This window comes from Lytechinus variegatus, chromosome 5 (genome assembly GCF_018143015.1).
Source record: "Lytechinus variegatus isolate NC3 chromosome 5, Lvar_3.0, whole genome shotgun sequence".
Classification (NCBI taxonomy): domain Eukaryota; kingdom Metazoa; phylum Echinodermata; class Echinoidea; order Temnopleuroida; family Toxopneustidae; genus Lytechinus; species Lytechinus variegatus.
The window spans coordinates 20618801-20637947 of record NC_054744.1 but is presented as its reverse complement, the minus strand read 5'-3'; the positions used below and the strand labels follow the sequence as shown (position 1 = coordinate 20637947).

General features: G+C 37.1%; 1 protein-coding gene across 1 annotated transcript in view; it reads right to left on the bottom strand.

Annotated features, from left to right (window-relative positions):
* Nucleotides 1–14390: 14390 nt before the first annotated feature.
* LOC121415690 (insulin receptor-like) overlaps nt 14391–19147 on the bottom strand; it is a 52116-nt gene continuing 47359 nt past the window's right edge. Inside the window, exons 19-21 of the mRNA XM_041608999.1 lie at nt 18326–18455; nt 17234–17368; nt 14391–16221 (exon numbers count right to left, since the gene is read on the bottom strand). Of these exons, the coding sequence (XP_041464933.1) occupies nt 15816–16221; nt 17234–17368; nt 18326–18455 (671 nt within the window). The 3' untranslated portion in view covers nt 14391–15815. The remainder of the gene's footprint in view (nt 16222–17233; nt 17369–18325; nt 18456–19147) is intronic.

The following is a 19147-nucleotide window of genomic DNA, read 5'->3' as shown; positions in this document are numbered from 1 at the left end:
GCGGCGGCTTTATCCTCAAATACAGATTGTCAATGAAGTGTAGAATTGAAGACAAAAAAAGGAGCACCTCGCACGAGCATTTTCCTTCTTTGGGAGACAGCTAGGAATAATAAATGTATAATTAATTGTCTTTGGACGGAGGACTGACACTAGACAGGTCATGTTGAATCGTCGATGCTTGTTGTAGCTGTTCCCGTCTACCCTTCACTAAACCCGACACGTTTATTCCTTTGACCAAGTCCATCTGGATATGTTCCGTGTAAACTCTTGCCTCGCCGTCTTGTTGGTCAACCTTGCTGTTTAAACTATCATTGGATTTGAGAGTCTCTATATCCTTCCTAAGAGACGATAATTTGGCTGAGAACCGTTTCTCCATAGATGCTATAGCCTCCAAAATTCTCTTGTTATCGTTATTATTTGTTTGTTCCTCCATCTTTCGTTTGTGCCCCAGTTGACCATGTGTCTGTTTCACAGGGAGGGGCGTGTTAGTAAAGATGAACCCCTTTCCCTTATTGTTCTCCACATCGATGCTTTGCCATTCTCCAACGCCAACTGTTATCGGGGGAGTAAGTATTCTCATCGCATATTGGCATTAAGGGTGACACAAATCCACTGTCACTCCTGTTGCCCCCATCATGCCCAAGGAGTAAACTAGGTGGGTACTGGAATGCCAACGGTGATTTTGGAGAGAATGGAAGCAGAACGTCCGAACTGGCTGAAAGTTAAGTGAGAGTGAGGATGCCGCCTGGCTCATCGTCCGGATTCTCAATGTCGAGTGCAAACTCTGGGGGTGTCCTTATGTCACTACTGAGCATTATGAAATTAAGAGAAAAGCTTGTAGTCTTGTGTGAAGTACTTCTATACCCTGCTGTCAAAAGGGATAGATTAATGTCCCAGTCTTTCTGGTTTTGATTCGCAAAAGAGGCAATCCTGTTTGCAAGTGTCAGATTGAACCTTTCAATCATTCCATTCGAAGAGGGATGGTAAGGGGTCGTTCTAGTCTCTGTAATCCCAAGCAATTAACATACATCTTGAAATAAAGCAGATTCAAATGTTCTGCCCTGGTCGGAATGAAGTTCCAGGGGTGCTCCAAATCGTGATGTGAATTCATTTACGAGCTTCTCTGCTACTGTCTCGGCAATCTGATTGGGGATAGCATATGCCTCAATCCATTTTGTGAATGCAGAGCCAACTACCAAAATATATTTAATTTCCGTTGTCACTCACGGGATGTGGTCCCATAATCTCAATAGCAACTCGATCCATGGGGTGGCCAACATATTCGCCCAGCGGTGCTCTTGGTTTTGATGCTGGACGCTTGCTTGACGTGCATATCACACAATTCCCAATGAAAGCCCAAACCAATTGGTTCATATTTAACCAGTAGAAACTGTGTGATATTTGACTTTTAACTCCAGGTGGCCAGCAAAGACTGATGTATGATTTGCCTCTATCACAACGTCCTGTAACTCTTCCGGTACAACAAGCTGTAGCCTTGTCATGAGTTTTGAACTAGTATCATGATGCTTGTACAATGAGCCATCAACCATTTCCAACTGTTTTCGTGACAACCATACATGTAGATTCTTTACAGTCAGGCTTTTATGTGTAAGGCTGCGAGCTGGTCTGTCTGGGGAATTGGTGAGCCAGTCAAGCGCAAATGACACAATTTTGAGCAATTCCTCGTGTGTAAGATTCTGACACCCTGGTTTACACTTATTCTATGCTTATCCACCTTTGTCCTCTTCTGCTGCTTTGAAACACCACTTGCTCTCATAAGCCTACTTGGGATCGGCCAGGACCTCCCGTCAAATGACTTTGCTGCCCATCCATTACATATGCAATACCAACATTAAGCCAGCACACCGCGACGTCTCCAATTAAACACATGATCATAATTCCAAATATAATTCTGTATCTTGACAATACGCGACTAACACCTGCAGCAAACGCGAAGACGACAACAACGGCAGCTAAGCACTTAATACGAGATAAATTCTTCTTCACATATGGAGCCCCTTCTGTGGCTGAAGAAGCTGTTTGAGCTTGGGTAGATACCAACAGTTTTTCTGTTGGCCGGACACCCTTCACAAAAAGAGGGACGACATCGTCCTCTTCGAAGATAGTAGACCATTCGCGATGTTGCTTCTCACATGTACTACATCCACCGCACAGTAATTCCTGGATTATTGACTCTCCATCATAACAATCACAAACACTGGGTTCACATGAAATTCTAGATAATGCATCGGCATTACCATGCTTCCATCTCGGTGCTCGATCAAGAACTGGGACAGGATTTTGATCCACCTGGCAATTTGATCAGTAGGCTCTTGGAACGACATCTGTCAAAGAGATGAATGGTCAGTTCTACTCAAGAATTTTCTACTGAGCAGATAATGACTAAAATGGTTGACGAACGAGACAACTGCTAATATTTCACAGCGTGTAGTGTAGTGCAGTACCGCCGCTGTGTCTTGGTAACAGAATGGCTAGCGAAGGCTATTGGTCTTGCCAAATCACACTGGGCAGTGTCACCCCGTTGAATCTGCGAGAGGACCATCCGGACACCAGTTGATGACACATCAGTATTAAGAATGAACATACCTTTTTCATTTGGATATGCCATGATATTGTTGCTTGTGATTGCCAATTTAAGCTCATCAAATGCAAGTTGACACCTGTCATCCCACTCGAATGCAATAGATTTCCCCATCAGGTTAGTTAGGGGAGCTGCGATGGATGAAAACCCACGAATAAATCTTCTGTAATAGAATCAAAGACCCACAAAGGATCTGATATCACTGACTGACTTGGGTGTAGGCCATTGATAAATCCTATGTATCTTCTCTGGGTCAGGTTTTATTCCTTCAGCACTTACTACATGTCCCAGATAATTAACCTCGGAGACTTTCAGAAGGTGACATTGTGCTGGGTTTAGTTTGACTTTAAAGACTTGCTATACCGAGATAATTAAGCACCTCATCCAGCTTCTCGATGTGCTCATCGAAGGTTGAACCAAGAACAATTATAACATCAAGATAAAGGAGCAAAGTCTTCCACTGTAAAACCCTTCATGATCAGCTCCATGGCCCGCTCGAATGTGCTTGGTGCATTACATAATCCAAACGGCATCATAATGTACTCGTAGAGTCCGCTTTTGTGCTAAATGCTGTCTTCTCTCGGTCCTCCTTCTTAATTTCTATCTGCCAGTATCCTGATTGTAAGTCCAAAGTGCTAAAAACTAGAGAACCTCCAATACAATCAAGGCAATCCTCGATACAGGGCAGGGGATAAACGTCTTTAGTAGTTACTTCATCTAGCGTGCGATAATCGACTCCCGGTCTTGACGTACACCCAACGAACTGGACCATGCATTTGTAAAATCGCGGATTATTCCTGAGCGCAAGTGAGTTTGAATTATCTCCTCCTCTTCATCTGCGAACGCCCGTGGGGGCCATCTGGGCCTCTGTTTAATCGTTGTTGCATCGCCGGTGTCGATAGCTTGTTAAATTAATGATGCCGTCCCCAAGTCAGTTGGAGAAGCTGCAAATGTTGACTTATGTTTATCAAGTAATTTAGCTGACTTCTCCATCTCATCCGCAGATGATAAGTCCTTACAGCTTCTGTCATGTAATGGCTTTAAGTCAGCAGCCTAATCCTCAAACTCCAGTGCTCCAGATGCAGAGTTACTCTTCATCACTTTAACCTGCGGTGGAAAAGCCTCATCCTCACATTCCCCGTACACATCGTCTACTTGTTGAAGGTTTGCAATCTTTGACCCTGCATGCACATGTATATCCTCATCAAGGGCATACTGGTAAGTCGATACCTTCCTACTGATATCGCAACTAGCTACATGTATCGGCTGTAATGTCTCCCTGTCACCCATGGGTTCAATCAATCCATATGGCAAATCTCCTGGTTCTAATTTGGAAGTATCCGCACTACTGACAATGATAAACTCTGAGTTAGCTGGGATGATGATGTCACTCTTCACTGCAGCTTACTTGATCACACGCAGTCTGACAGCGAAACAGCCGATTGATCAGGCGGAGCCCAAAGCCTAGGTTCGAGAACAAAATTAAAGTGGTGTATGAAATCAAATCCGAGAAGGCCCTCGTCACATATATCAGCAACAAATACATTCCACTTGAATACAGCTAGAATCATGTTTTGATCACCCAGTCCTCTCAAGAAATGGCATGTACTAATTGTTTCTATGGTGTCGACATTGGCACAGGGGTAGCCGAAAGTTTTGAGCCTTCTAACGTCAATGGCGTTATCAGCAATTAATGCTTAAGACCCAAGACATCTTGCTTCCAGCTGAGAAACGAATGATGCTGGGGTTTCCTAATTTGTAATTGTTCATTAAATGCTGCTACAAGCTTGTCAAAGTTTCCTGTCACATCGGAAGTAAGCTGTTGGAAGGCGAAATCGGCAGCATCCCCTCACAGGCATGCCAGCATCAGTAATCGTTTTTCGTTCACATTCCAATCACAAGCTTCAGCGATGTTGTGGAACAAAACTATGAAACTCTCCCAAGGTTTCTCATCAAAATATTCCTGATGCAGAAGCTGAATAAAAGCCCTGTGGTCATGGTGTTTGTTGGGGCCAATAATTTGAACCTCGCTGTTGTAATCATCATCTCCATTTGAAATTTGGGAATGTAGTCTCGCCTGATCAAGCTCAACTTTCAGCTGCTTGATCTCTTGTTCTAAGTCGGTCTTTCTTTTCCTTCCAGGCATATCGACTAACGTGTTGAGGTCCAATATCCCACCGCTGCCACCAGTGTTACAAAATTTATAAGGGGGTTAAAAATTACTAGACCGCTATAACGTAAGCTCGCACAGATATCACTGAAATCACCAACTGTTTGTTTCCTCTTCTCTCACAGACTCTGTATAAATCTTAAGTTCTCGTTAAAGTTCTTAATTCTCTGACCAAATTCTCTACACGTCAAATATGTAAATCTTATCTCTGCACTTTTCTGTGTTCTCTCATACATGAGGAGCAGCAAAATGAAGATATAGAGAACTAAGAGTAGACATGTCCATTTATTAATAAAGCGTTTGAAGAATAAGACACAATCCAACTACACTCGATTGAAATGGACTCCAGACATGCCGCGAGAAAACTCTCCCCAAATGCAAATTACCACTCCTTTGAATGAGAGCTAGATCAAGCAAAGCATCCTTGAGCTAGTTTCTATCCTTCTCTCAAAAACAACATTCGTCCTCGGCCTAGATGGGCTGCACGCGACTGCGAGTCAGTTCTTGATGTTGCATAACACAAGGGCAGACTCTGTTTACGAGCAGCAAGACCCTGGACTTATGCAAAACAGAACTGTCTTCAGCGTGAGGTCAGGCGGGGTCGCAAGTGACCGAGATCTGTCATCGTTGGGCGAGGTCACACACGACTGAGAGACTATCCTCGCTGTTACGTAAGCGAAGAACAGTCGCTCTTGACGAGCGAGGCCCAGGTAGTAAGTAATGTCTGACCTCAGCTAGGAATGTTGGAAGGACGCTTAGGCAGAACGAGATGTAGACATTATGCAAACTATGCCAAGGACTATGCGATTTACAAGCTCGAGAAGGCTTTGCTCTCAATGAATACCGAGAATGTTGATAGTATACTACAAATACAAATTTGTGACACTATATTCATCTGTAATTCTAGGAAAAAAAATTTGAAGAAAAAAATCTTAAAATGTAAAAATCTTCTATTCCTCCACCCCTTCTCCATTTCCCTCATATGTTTTGTACACAACCAAAAATGGCGATACGTGAAGGCTGGCAATGGTTTACTTAGCACTGTGGGGTGCTCTCCCAAACATTTCATTGCGCGCTCTATGTACTGTCCAATCTTCTCCTTGTAGTATCTTTAACTGTATGGACTTCCTTGAATGTGTACATGATAAATGAATCTAATGGTTCTTTATTCATGTAAGTGGGTGAAAGTGCAGGAGAGAGTCGCCCATATTCCAGAAACTTTGCTTTTGTCACCCTTACTGGGGGCCGTTTCATAAAGCTGTTCGTAAGTTAAGAGTGACTTTAAGAACGACTGGTGATCCTTTATTGTGGTAAATGGTATATTCATTGGCGATGGTACACACGTAAGAAAGGTTCACCAGTCGTTCTTAAAGTCGCTCTTAACTTACGAACAGCTTTATGAAACACCCACCAGGTGATGTCATCAACCATATTTTCCAGCATTTCAGGATACATTCTGGTTCCTGTTGTTGAATGTGATAGACATAGCATACATAGCATAGACTTTTTGATAGAGGCAGCCACATTACATATTGAAATCTAGTTTCACCACTTCAGACTCTGTATTATGCACTATGCAAATTGCAAAATCATAGGTTTTCGCCTGCTGACTAGGTGACACATACAGGTCAAAAGTTTGCCCACAAACACTGGATATACAGGCTAGAAACGTAAGAGAATTAACACATTCACAACTGAGCCTGGTATATTCCTTGTCCCGAGCCCCCTTTCAAACTGTACCTTCTCTCATTTCATATGCAAAATTCCCATCTGTTTCGTCCTGTCCATTCTGAGCCTGTCAACAAAGTTTGTCAACAGCGTCATGATCCATAAATAGCTTGCTATAATAATTTTGTTTATTTCTAATTGACCTAACAAATAGCCAGTAAAGAAAAATCATTATAAATTCACAGAATATAGAGGAGCCATCAGAGGCCATTGGCCTTTTACAGGATGGGCTCCAATACCATAATAAATCATATTACCGTTAAGAGATAAGTTTTATATGTTCATTTAAAAATGAGGCAATAAATGGAAACAATTTAAAGTCAGTTGGTATTGTTTTCCAAGTAATCACTCCTGAATGTTTTACTGATTTACTTTTACACATATTTTATTTCATAGGCCAGCATCAGTGTCTCCCCATAGTTACATACACAAGTGTATTTACAGCAACCAGCAGCACAGCTGGCAAACATATAGCCTACATATACTTACAAAACTTGTTAAATCTGTACTTTGTGAACCATACCATGATAATCACCTACGTGGGCGCGTCGTGGTCTAGTGTTTCTGACTCTCGCCTTTCAAACAGAGGGTTGTGGGTTTGAATCCTAGCCATGGCGTGTTTTCCTTCAGCAAGAAATTATCCACACTGTGCTGCACTTGACCCAGGTGAGGTGAATGGGTACCCGTTTCCTTGAATGATGGTAGCTCGAGCTAAAGCCGGGGTAATAATAGCAGCGCTTTGTATCCTCAGGCAAAAAGCACTTTATAAATCCAGCTATTATTATTATTACTTTGTCAATTGGTAATGAAAACCAGATTGAAATTGTGACAGTAATAGAGTAACATGATGTGTAACGTGAGCAAGATTTTACATTTGAGCCAAGCTCCACAGCTATTGTATGCATATACAGATTGGATTAGGATGTGCATTACAGTCAGGTTTTCATGAATAAACAAATGGCATAGAAGCTAGAATTATGATCATCTTGACATGATTTATAGAATTGGCATCGATATATTTTGAAGGAAAGCTTTTGTGCAGAAATCTGGGAAGTTTCTGTTTAATTTTTGCAGTGCTATTGGTTACTGTAACACTTGTCTGTTTGGTTTTTTTCCTTTCTTAAATTCTGGGTGCACACAAATGGTTGCTGAAAGGCCATTTGCACCAAGAGATATATACCGTACATATTTTTTAAAATGACCTAGTGATTGACTCTCATGTCCATTACCTCCTTGAGAGGAAATAAAAGCATCTAATGCTATAGATACTTTCACACTGCTCTGATGTTATTGTGATGTGTATAGAATTCTTGGAGCAAATGTTTGACTTTACACCTAAATTAACATGTTGGGGACTGATGTTGGCTGGAGTCAACGGAAAACATCAATGTAGCAAAATCATTCAGCCTCCAATAGTTTTTGTAGTTTGATCAGACAATTTGAAGATTGTGCATGCTGATTTTCTTCGCTGCTAAAGATTACTAAGGTATACTGTATACAGTTTTATAGATGATTCTATGTCCAAGATGAGATTCATTGTATGCCCTGCGCTCAGTAGAGTTCAGTTCCCTTATAAGGTTCAAAATTGATTGTATATTACGGTGCCCAGGGCCCCGTCTTACTATTGATCCGATCAACCTCAAGTATATGGAAATCCATCAATGTCATAATTTTCACTTAAGGAAATTTGCACAATGTCCTTTGAAATTGTCAAGAAAACAGTGAGTGTATGAATATACATCATATCTAGAAAATATTTTGAACAAACATGTATTTTAGATGTTGACATTGCTGGCTTTCCATAGTTGTGGTTGATTGGATCAATCGTACCTCTTGGTAAGACAGGCCCAGACAAGAGTTTTTCAGTTGTACACACACACACGCACATACCTTTATTAATGAAACAACACAGTAAGCGAGATTCATCTTTGAAGTTTTTAATATTAAATATGTGACATCTTTTGTGTATTTTTAGAATCCTTTTCTTAACTTTCCATTTACATAATGTACATCGAGTGCAGGGTAGTCGGTGATGACAGAAAAAAAAACATACATGATTTACAAACACCTTACAACTTTGAGGTAAATAGTACAAACGTGTCCATTCTTAGACAAAGTGTTACACATACCTGGCTGTGTTAAAACATCAATAATTTAGTGCGCTAACAAATGGCTTTATTATGCAGTCATGCATAGCATTGCTTAGCATTGGACATAGAAATGAAATGAATTTGATTTACTAACGTGTTCAGTAACGATTATACAGTAAGCTCCAAAAAAAGCATAAATTCATTCAAACTACTAAATATTAGTTCATAAACTGATGATTTCATGAAAATAGCAGAATCCCATAGATTAGAATTTCAATGAAATGCTATTGCAATTGTACTAAACATGGCTTTAACATTTGAACATTTCTGTGAGAACATTTGAACACAACATTTTAATCATGAAACAAGCTCAAATGCTCAATGATTGCAATGAAATATCTTTCATCACATCCAGGCAACGTTATGAGGCTAAAAAAAACTAACACTCATAATAAATTAAATATCTAACCTTAAATAATCAAGGCCTGAATTTTATCTGTATATAGAGAAGTCAATTTTGTCTAGATGTTATTGTATTCTCAACAGAGAGTCAGCGTTTGGACACACTCCCTACATCAGCCCCTGAAATTCTTTATAATCAAATACCCATACTATTGAAAAACGATAATTTGAGCCATACAAGAAATATTTCTCATTCATTTTCAGATACATAAGATCATATGCAATTAATGAAGACTGAAAATACCTGTTGCTATGATTGGGGAGTCTACGCAAAGTCTTCCGATAATTCTTTAACATCAAAAGCATTCCAATTCAATTCACAGACTGCACTCAAAATGGGAGATGTTGTTTAGAAATCAACGAATACGTATCAAGTGGCAAGATATATCGGTACATGATATCAATGTTCTAGTTAAGTTGCGAATCTTCTCAAATCTGTTTTCAAGGAATTATGCAAAATATTTACTTAATTACTTGAATACTTTTTTTGGTGCAAAAGCAGAGTGGATCTTATTTTTTTTTAGTATTTTCATGAAAGTACACCAAATTACCTCCCAGTGGTATATTTTAAGCCCTCTTAATGTCTGCAAAATAATTAGTTGGTTCCTTTTAAGGGACCAACAAAACACTTGACAAGTACATTACTACATTATTCTTACTCTTAGAAAACCAATTCATTCATTAAGAACACGTCATGAGAAAATAGACTGACACATAATAACGCTGTCTTGACACAACTGAATTCATCGAAGGAGATACAGATTCGTAAATAATTCAAGCATGCTATTGGTCCTTTCTGATCACTGAGATTAAATCATGATATATCAAGATCATGAAATCTGTCTTTAAAAAAAATTGAATACAATGATGCAAATTGTCTGAAAAAAACGACCATCTGAGTTCCAATGCAAGTAAAATTGTAATTATAATATTAACCAAAAATTCAATTTTAATTGCAAAAGTACAAATTGGAAACATGATGCAAACTGGTACACTTACAAGGTGATTCGATTAGGGATTGTCTTGACATAAATGATGAATACATTATGCATTTTGTATTTATACTTATGCTCCATCTTGCTTGAATCTCATTATGCTGTGGTGCTACATAATATTTATGTAACTTTTAACACTGAATGACATTCACCTGTAATCAAGCTTCTTCCATGATACGAGGTGGCTTTTTAAAGTACACCTTTTTAAAAGGATATACATGTACTCCTATGGCACAAAGATTATATTCTAGTATTAATCATGACTAGAAAATTGATTGTCAAAGCATGAATTAATCTAAACTAAACTAAACTAATTCAAAGCAATTTTGTCACGTGCTGCTTAGGCCTTTTATTCGTATAACATGTCATGTGCATCCAACACCAACACAAAACTTGAAAGAAACAATAATGGTGCACTTTGTACAAAAGAATTTAACCCTTATCCTGCCAGTAACATAACCCCCTGTGGCAGGTAGTATGAAGGAGGAAAATGCTACTCTGCATGCATTTTATACAGCTACAGTAGATCACTGTACACAGCTATGGCAGCTTAAGGATTAATTAAACTCGTGTGTTGGACCAAAACAATTATTTTTTTTCTTTTACTTCAACTCATGATTTTATACAAGTTTACTGATTTTCACTTGTGTCAGGAAATAGAGCCTTGTTTCACAATACTCATTACCAATGAATGTTACCAATTGGAACTAACAAGATGTTGTTATAAGCTACTGAAATATTGCCATCTGACTGGCCAAGAGGCTTTTGTCACAGAATTCCCCAAAAGAATTATATATAACAAATTCAGAAAAAAAATTCTGTAATTTACTATTTGAAAATTGATAAAAACAAAATATACTGTTACAAACTACTGTTATATGGTACTGAACTTTGGCTTGGTAATGAAATTTTTTATTTCTGTCATTTCTTATTAGTAACAAGGAAATGAGTATCATATGCCTTTATTCATTTGGTGTGAGTGCTAGAATTTAGAGGTCTGACTAGAAATGTATGTTGTCTTTGATAACGACTGGCAAGGGGAGGTGCCAAACAGCTAACAAGTTTATTAAGTTACAGAGTTCAAATACCTTGAATGAACATGGGCAAGTGACTATTAAGTATGCATAACTTCTTTCATGGGTGGAAACATTTTGTGCAAAAATACTATGAAATTAAGTTGAAACCCGAGGCAGGGTTTTCTTCTGAAGACAAACATCTATAAAGCTAAATCTAATCTAATATCATCTTTTAAAACAAGATAAAACCATACCTGCAGCATAGAAATAAGACAAAAAAACATAACATCTTTCAATATCGGAGCAACAGTGGGAAATAATACTGCAATGAAATGTATACACACAAAACATGACTCTACGAGTATGGCGCCATCATGCATGATGATGTCGTCCATGATATAAGGATAACGAAAAAAAAAATGACATACTTGCACGAGGGAAAAATAGGCAACAAATACTCAAGAAGGAATAGATATCTTCATTGTCATCTGCATTATTGCACCAAGAATTCAGAAACAGAAAAGAACAATGACTAGATTCTGCCACTCCAAGGTGAAAATCAAAACATTTGACCTTCCGAGCATGCCATCAACTACTGAACATTATATTTGATCTGTTTTCTTAACCCTTAATATACGGGGGGGGGGCCTCGAAAAAAAAAAATTGTCACTACGCTGTCGCACGAAATTTCTTGACCGCACTGCTCGCTGACTTTTACTTTCAAGTCTTGTACATCTTTTGAGACCAAATTTGCGACGCCCGGGTACGCGGTTCCGAAAGTGCATGTAAGTGCATGTCAGACCCGAAATTGCTCAAAAATACGCTTCCGTGTACAAAGTCAAAGCAAATTGTGTTTTTCAACCAAAAACCATAAATGTATGATTATTTTTACTTTTGTTGGTTTAAATGGATTTATTTTATGCTATTTATGATCGCAAAAGGGTCCCCGACAAAGTTCATCAGAAAAACAATAAAAAACAAAGGTTTGAAAAAACAAAGAAATAAGAATTAAAAAAAATAAAATTCATGAGAAATTCATCATATTTTTGCAATTTTGTTGTAGATATTTGTTAAAAATGTAATTGATACCCAAAACACAAAATAGCATTCTAATAGCTATATAAATTGAGTTAAAGACAAAAACATACTCAAAAAACAGATTTAAGGCAAATTTCATATGCTTATTTGCATAATTAATACAAAACATAAACAATTTTTGGAAAATTTTACTATACAGTCTTGTAGCTTACATCCAGCTCTACATACTTGCAAATTTTGCAGCGATCGTGCAATCAGCGGCCGAGATCTAAAGGGGGATCAAATTGACCCCCCCCCCCCCCCCCGTATATTCTGGTCCGAAATAGCCCAGATTAGATAGGGTTAAAGATGCAATCTTTTTTGGGATCAGATCTGAATTCATGCCCCTTTTTAAAAGTGAGTAATAAAACTGTTACAATACCAACAAGTAATTATCTGTTCATTTTTATTTCATTCTTTTGGTTGAGATGTTCATATGTTGGTTTGTAAAATTGGTAGAATTTATGATCAAACTCAAAAAGAAAATTTATGGAGGGCACAGCATTCGATCCTCATATAATATGATGACAAAACTTTGTTATAAATAGGCAGTTTACTAATTGTGAGCATGCATGATTTCCTAACTGAAACACAAAATGAGAAACTAGGTCATAAGCAGTTCTTGTATGATGCAAATTAAACATACTTTTGTTCTTAACTATTTATAGGAAGGTGAAACCATGTACTGTGTTTATTCTTATAGAGGAAAAGGTACCACGAAAAAAATACTTAAACATCTTTCAGCAAGCATTTTATTCTCTGAACTGAAAAATACAAATAAGATGAGTTTTGAAATTCAATGAGAAAGGAGTTGATTAACATTCGTAAACAACAATTTGAAGCAAATTCAAGGATGAGTTGTTAGACCTTCAGAGATTTATTAAAAGAAAAAAATTCTAGTACTATTAGAAAAATAAACATGCAAAAAAGTACTTCTGATTTCCTTCCATACAATTAGAATTTCATTACAAAGTTGAGTTTAAAAATATGAGATAGTTAATATTGAGTTGCCTAATTCAGTTTCTACACTTCATGTGATGCAGGATAAATTTTTTTTTCGGTACTGGCAGGTATACTTAAAATTGAGATGAATTAAGGAAAAGTGGAAACAATTAAGATGAAGTACTTTTGTTTGAGTACTTGATATATAATATAGTCTAGCGGCTATTACGCGTAATGGACTTTCTTCCCTTAATTTCATTTAAGTACTAAATTCTGTTTCACTTAAACACTTTATATATGCCACTGCCAAAACTCATTTCATTAATGTGACTTAAAGTAAAAGTACTGTGGATTTTTTCAGTAAATTAAACTTTGTAAGTACTGCAGATTTGCTTTAGTTATGATACTTTTAAGAGCTTTGATATCAAGCTGGAAGAAATACACTATCAGAGTTGCTACTTTGAGTTGCATGACAATATCGGGGTGGGATGTATACATTCATATGGGTGAGATACAAGGATGATAAAGATTTATCAGTAAAGTTCAGATAAGACTGAAAAATTAAGATAATACAGTACAAATTTCATATCTTCAATTTTGAGTACTACATAGAAGCTCAAAGTGCTAAGAAATACTTCTGATGCAACAGACATTATACGATAAACATATATGAGTTGCCAATTTGAATGAGGCAATGGATGGATTACGATGATGATTCATTAATAAACGGTGTACATTTTTGAGAGATACCAATTACAGTAGGAAAACTTCTTTACATGAAATTAAACTTCAATGAAAAAAAAAAAGGACACCAAACATTCAAAGTAGAAAACGGGGGAAATCAAGTAATATACTACTTTACATCCTTTCAAGTAGCATTTTTCTCAATTTTTGTACAGCATATTAAAAATTGGAATGCTTTATATCGATTTTCCAACTTTTTGAACAAAAATATTAAAGACAAGCACCAATCTTAACCAGGATTGTCCAATAGAACCTTTTTCTCTGGTTTTCAATATAATAAAATATTTACCAAGATTTCATTGCTTGGATTGATTTTTACAAAATACACATTGATAGCACACAGAGATAAGATTTTAATGCATTTATAACAAGGAATATACACAGATATTAGTGTTCTCTTTCTTACATTTAGTACACATACATGGTATCATCATGAGGGAAGAGAGTTAAAGACATCATAGCTGCAAATAGAGAAGATAATTTCCTTTCAAAATATTGTCTATGAATAAGTTTAATTGAAAGGCATTGAACTGAATTCAATGTATAAAGTTCATTTCTCCTCCCCCGTTCCAAAATAACAGAGAATATCTCTTTAGTCCCACATATACCCTGTATATACAAACTTTAGTAGACAAAACATCATACCAATTATTTGCTCTCTACATGTAGGAATCGGCTCATCCAGTGAAATTCCAAACATCACAGAAAGTTTAACATGTGAACAGATGTGAAATACACTTAACACCACAGAGTGAGGATGAAAAATGCCAAAGAGAAACTTCCAGAACATCACAATAAAGAGGAATTCCAATCAAGACTTTCAATTTTTTTTTTTAAATAAACGGTGTGCAGAGACACTTCTGCACAAGTTGTAAACAATGCAAGTTGAAATACAAGTCATAATCCTCATTGAAAATCGGGTCTAACTTTTAGTAGACAGGCTGTTATGTATATGCATCCAAGCAGGCAAGATGATTATATCTTCTTTCTTCCTCCTTTCTACTATCCAATATTGCACCATATAAAACAAACAAACGCAAATGAACATCCAGAGGTTTTTTGTGGCTTACTGATAAAACATGGTGTATATGATCAGAGACATCGAGAGAAAGAGAGGGGGGGGGGGGAGATGAATAAAGGGGAAGAAACAAAAGAAAGAGAAATAAGCTAAATCCAGGATAAGAAATGTTAATAGCGTCTTGATCACACACAGTGTAGATACAAGCACTTAATAAATTGCTTTACTGTTAGCAATCATTATCTTTCAGGAAAGAAGAGACAAATAGAAAAGAAAAGCGATGAAAAAAATCAAGAGAAATTGATAAAAAAGAAGAGGGAGAAATGAATAAGGAATAGAATGAGAGAATATAGAAGTTTTGAAGAGAAGAAAAGGAGTAGGAAATGAAAAAAGAAAGATATTGAACACCGATAAAAGGCAGAGGTTAATTATTCTTCGGAATATTCGTCTGTATCTGATATTGGTCCATACCATTTCATATCAGACCCTGGTTTTACTCTATCAGGTACTCATTAACAGAAGTTACATTGATATACTGACCATCTTCATTTGCACAACCTCCCAAAATATCTCTATGCAAGCAATCCATTTGCACTGAAGACCACAAAACTGAAGTTGAAAATATCAGATCTATGAAATCATCCATAGCTTCATTTTGAACCATTTTAATACTGCTTTTTCATTTGCAATCCACCGAGGTCCATTCTGAGCAGTTCTGGAGCATTCTCCATCTCTCTACTGTTGCCATGGTAACTGCTTCCTCATATCCTTCATCCTCCTTTACGTTTTAGATGGATGAGATTCGAACCCTCAAAGACATCTGTTCCATTCCATGTCTTGTCTTCTTTCGTGATCTTATTCCTCGACTCCAATGTGACTGCAGAGAGGTTTTCGACCAGTTCACAGTGGCTTTTCTTGCCTCCCCCATCTCAAACCATGCAAAAGAATAGAAGTCCAAGACACACCCACCCTCAGCATTCCGTGCACTTCCCGACCCCGTGCGGTATTGAGCCATTCCCCGTCAGGCTACCGTTCCGATCCCTCGGCGACGACGAAGGTCCCGTCACGATGGGTACCTGGACACTACCACCAGAACCGTTCCCCCCATTGCTAGCTCCCGCTGCTTTGTTGCTAGACATGTTGGTATAAAGGTTTTCATTGTTCCTTGCATTCTGGTCAAGGATAGAGACTGTCTCTAGCTCCTTGGAGCTCATATTGTCAGGGACCTCATTGGCGTGAAGCTGTTCGTTGAGGAAGAAGGAGTTTTGGGCGAAGGATTCTTGAAGAAGACCGGTATCTTCCAAGGCAAGTAGAATCTCACCAAAGGTTGGTCTTAGCTTCTCTTGATATTGCCAGCAGGCCATCATAATTTCATGCCTGGGATTGGAGAAAAGAAAAAAATAAAAAGAGACATGAAGTGTTATGATATATTCTACCTACCCACTACCATAAAAATATTACCCATAGGAATAATTAAAAAAAAAAATCAGTCATTCCAGAAAGAAATTGATGGAGATGCCCTCCATAAACAAGTCAATATAAAATCTTTAAAAAAGTCGTGATTGAGAATTTATTTAGTGCTGTATACTTTTATCTAGAAATCTAGTATTCTGAAGCACACAAGAAAAACAAAAAGAATAAGAGAATCTGGATGAGTGTCATAGTGCCAAGAACTGATTCTATTACAACAAAGACAAAAATGTCAGTTTCGATTTGACAGTTTTTAAAGATCAAGTCCAACCCACCAAAATGTTGATTTGAATAAATAGAGAAAAATAAAACTACCATAACACTGAAAATTCATTTAAATCGGATGTAAAATATAAAGAAAGTTATGGCATTTTAAAGTTTCGCTTATTTTTCACAAAACAGTGATATGCACAACTCAGTGACATGCAAATGAGCCAAACGATGATGTCCATCACTCACTATTTCTTTTGTTTTTTATTGATTGAATTATACAATATTTCATTTTTTACAGATATGACCATAGGTACCGATTGACTGAATCATTTAGTATTAAGCAATGCTAATACCACATGTTCAGGGAGGAATTAATCACTTTTTCACTTGACAATGAGGAGAAAATTAGAATATTTCATATTTCATATAATAAATACAAAAGAAATAGTGAGTGATGTCATCAGTTCTTCATTTGCATACCAACCGATATGTGCATATAACTGTTTTGTGAAATGAAGCGTAACTTTAAAATGCCATGACTTTCTAATATTACATCCGATTTTGATGAAATTTTCAGTGTTATGCTTGTTGGATTTTCCTCTTTGTATTCAAATAAACTTTTTGTTGGGGTGGACTTGTCCTTTAAGAATTTCTTTGGAAGAAATCTGCATATTTTCCAGAAAAAGAGTGGGTGAAAAGGACTTACATTTTTTCTGGGCAGTTTTCTGGTGCTCTAAGTACATTTCCTCCTTTGATGTATTCTCCAGCCTCCTCATTTGATAGACCTTGGTAAGGCAGCTCACCTAATGTTGACATCTCCCATAATAATATACCAAATGACCTGTGCATGGGATCACAAAAAGCTTACTGATCAAGTTCTTTTATTTTGGGTGGAGGAGGAAAAGTACATATGTGAAATTTAAATAATGATGCAGTTTTTTTTTTAATGAAGCCAGTGGAGATAATATACAATATAACATACAAATATATTTATTGTGTGTTTTCATCTATGATCTTGTGAATGACTGTTTATTTAATTGTTTTATTAAACCAGCGAGTTAGGTCACTGAGAATACAACACTGATGGTGGGTTTTAAAGATATCCATTAGACTGTGGACGAACTCCTTTATTATTGTCAGGACGTCCAATATGTTTGTTTAACTATCAGATTATGGTCGTAACAGTCAGCTTTTTTTGTTCAACTGTCTCATCGGCATTGCAACCGTCTTTTCCAGATTCCAGAATTACTTTGTGTTCAATACATGCATGCTTATATGTTTTCATAATTGATATGTATGGGGGGGTTGCAGAATTTTCTGCATTTTATTCATAAATCAATAACAAACTAACAACTGCATACAATAACAATGATATAAATGAATACATTTCATGTGTGACAATAAAAAAGATAAATTATAATGTATCAGATATTAAGACTGAAAATTGTATTATAAATAAAGTATGTAAAATAGTATGTCAGATAAAATGCAGGGGCCAACTATAAAAAGCAGGAAAATGCTTGAAACAATAGGCAGGGCTCCAGGGGAACATCGATGAAAATACATTTATTTTTAATAAAATGTCACGAAATAGACAGTATCAAAATTTAGAAACTTGGTGGGGAGAGATAATTTTAAACTCAGCAGAATGATAATTCAGCTTGGTTAGAACACGCCATCTTTGAAAAAAGAAATTATAAAGCAACCTATCAAGTTGATAATTCAGCATTCATTCTTTATATGTATATATGTCCGTATGTCTGATTGTCTTTGTCTGTTTGTATTATTGTGTACTCACCAAACATCTGAGCTTGTTTGAAACACACCATCTTTGACAGATTCTGGAGCCATCCATCTAATAGGTAGCATCCCACCCCTTTCCTTGCGGTAGTAATCGGATTGATAGATGTCTCTTGCTAGCCCAAAGTCTATTCAAAAGAGGATAAAGTCAGGTGGACATTATCATCGTTTCAAAATATTAATATTACACAGGCAGAAGGCTATTGTCTAGTAGAAGATAATGTACAGTGTAGATACCGTAAGTAACGGTGTATTAACCGCACCCGTGTATTAACCGCACCCCCAACTTTGGACTAAAAAAAAATAAAAAATCTTACATTTACATGCATATTTGAGGTACGAAGAAACAAAATCTAAGATTTTAAGATTTCAAAGTATCCAAAGAGATTACCGGTATGCGGAAATCTGCTGTTCTTTATCAATTCATCTACAAATGTTAGAAAGAAAGAACAATCCCGACAATATTGGCAACTTACACACTCACCTCACAGCCACAGTGTACACACGCACACACAGCACTGCTATTACATTGCAAACTACGATACAGTACCAGTCATGCCAGTACATCAAATTATGATGTGTCTTTCCCAGCGTAGGAGGAAGAAACATTCACATTTCTTGCATCACAACCTCACTGCCATTTTCAGAAATTTAATGTCTTTGCATGAATTTTGGATATGGGATTACAGGAAGGTTCAAGAAACAAAGAAATTGACATTTTTTCCAGTTGTTTTTTACGGCTTCGTGCCGTCTCCCTCGTGCGTTGTTTACATGGTATCTTATGAAAAGCAAACAGGAAGGAAAAAAAAAGCTGGCGCGA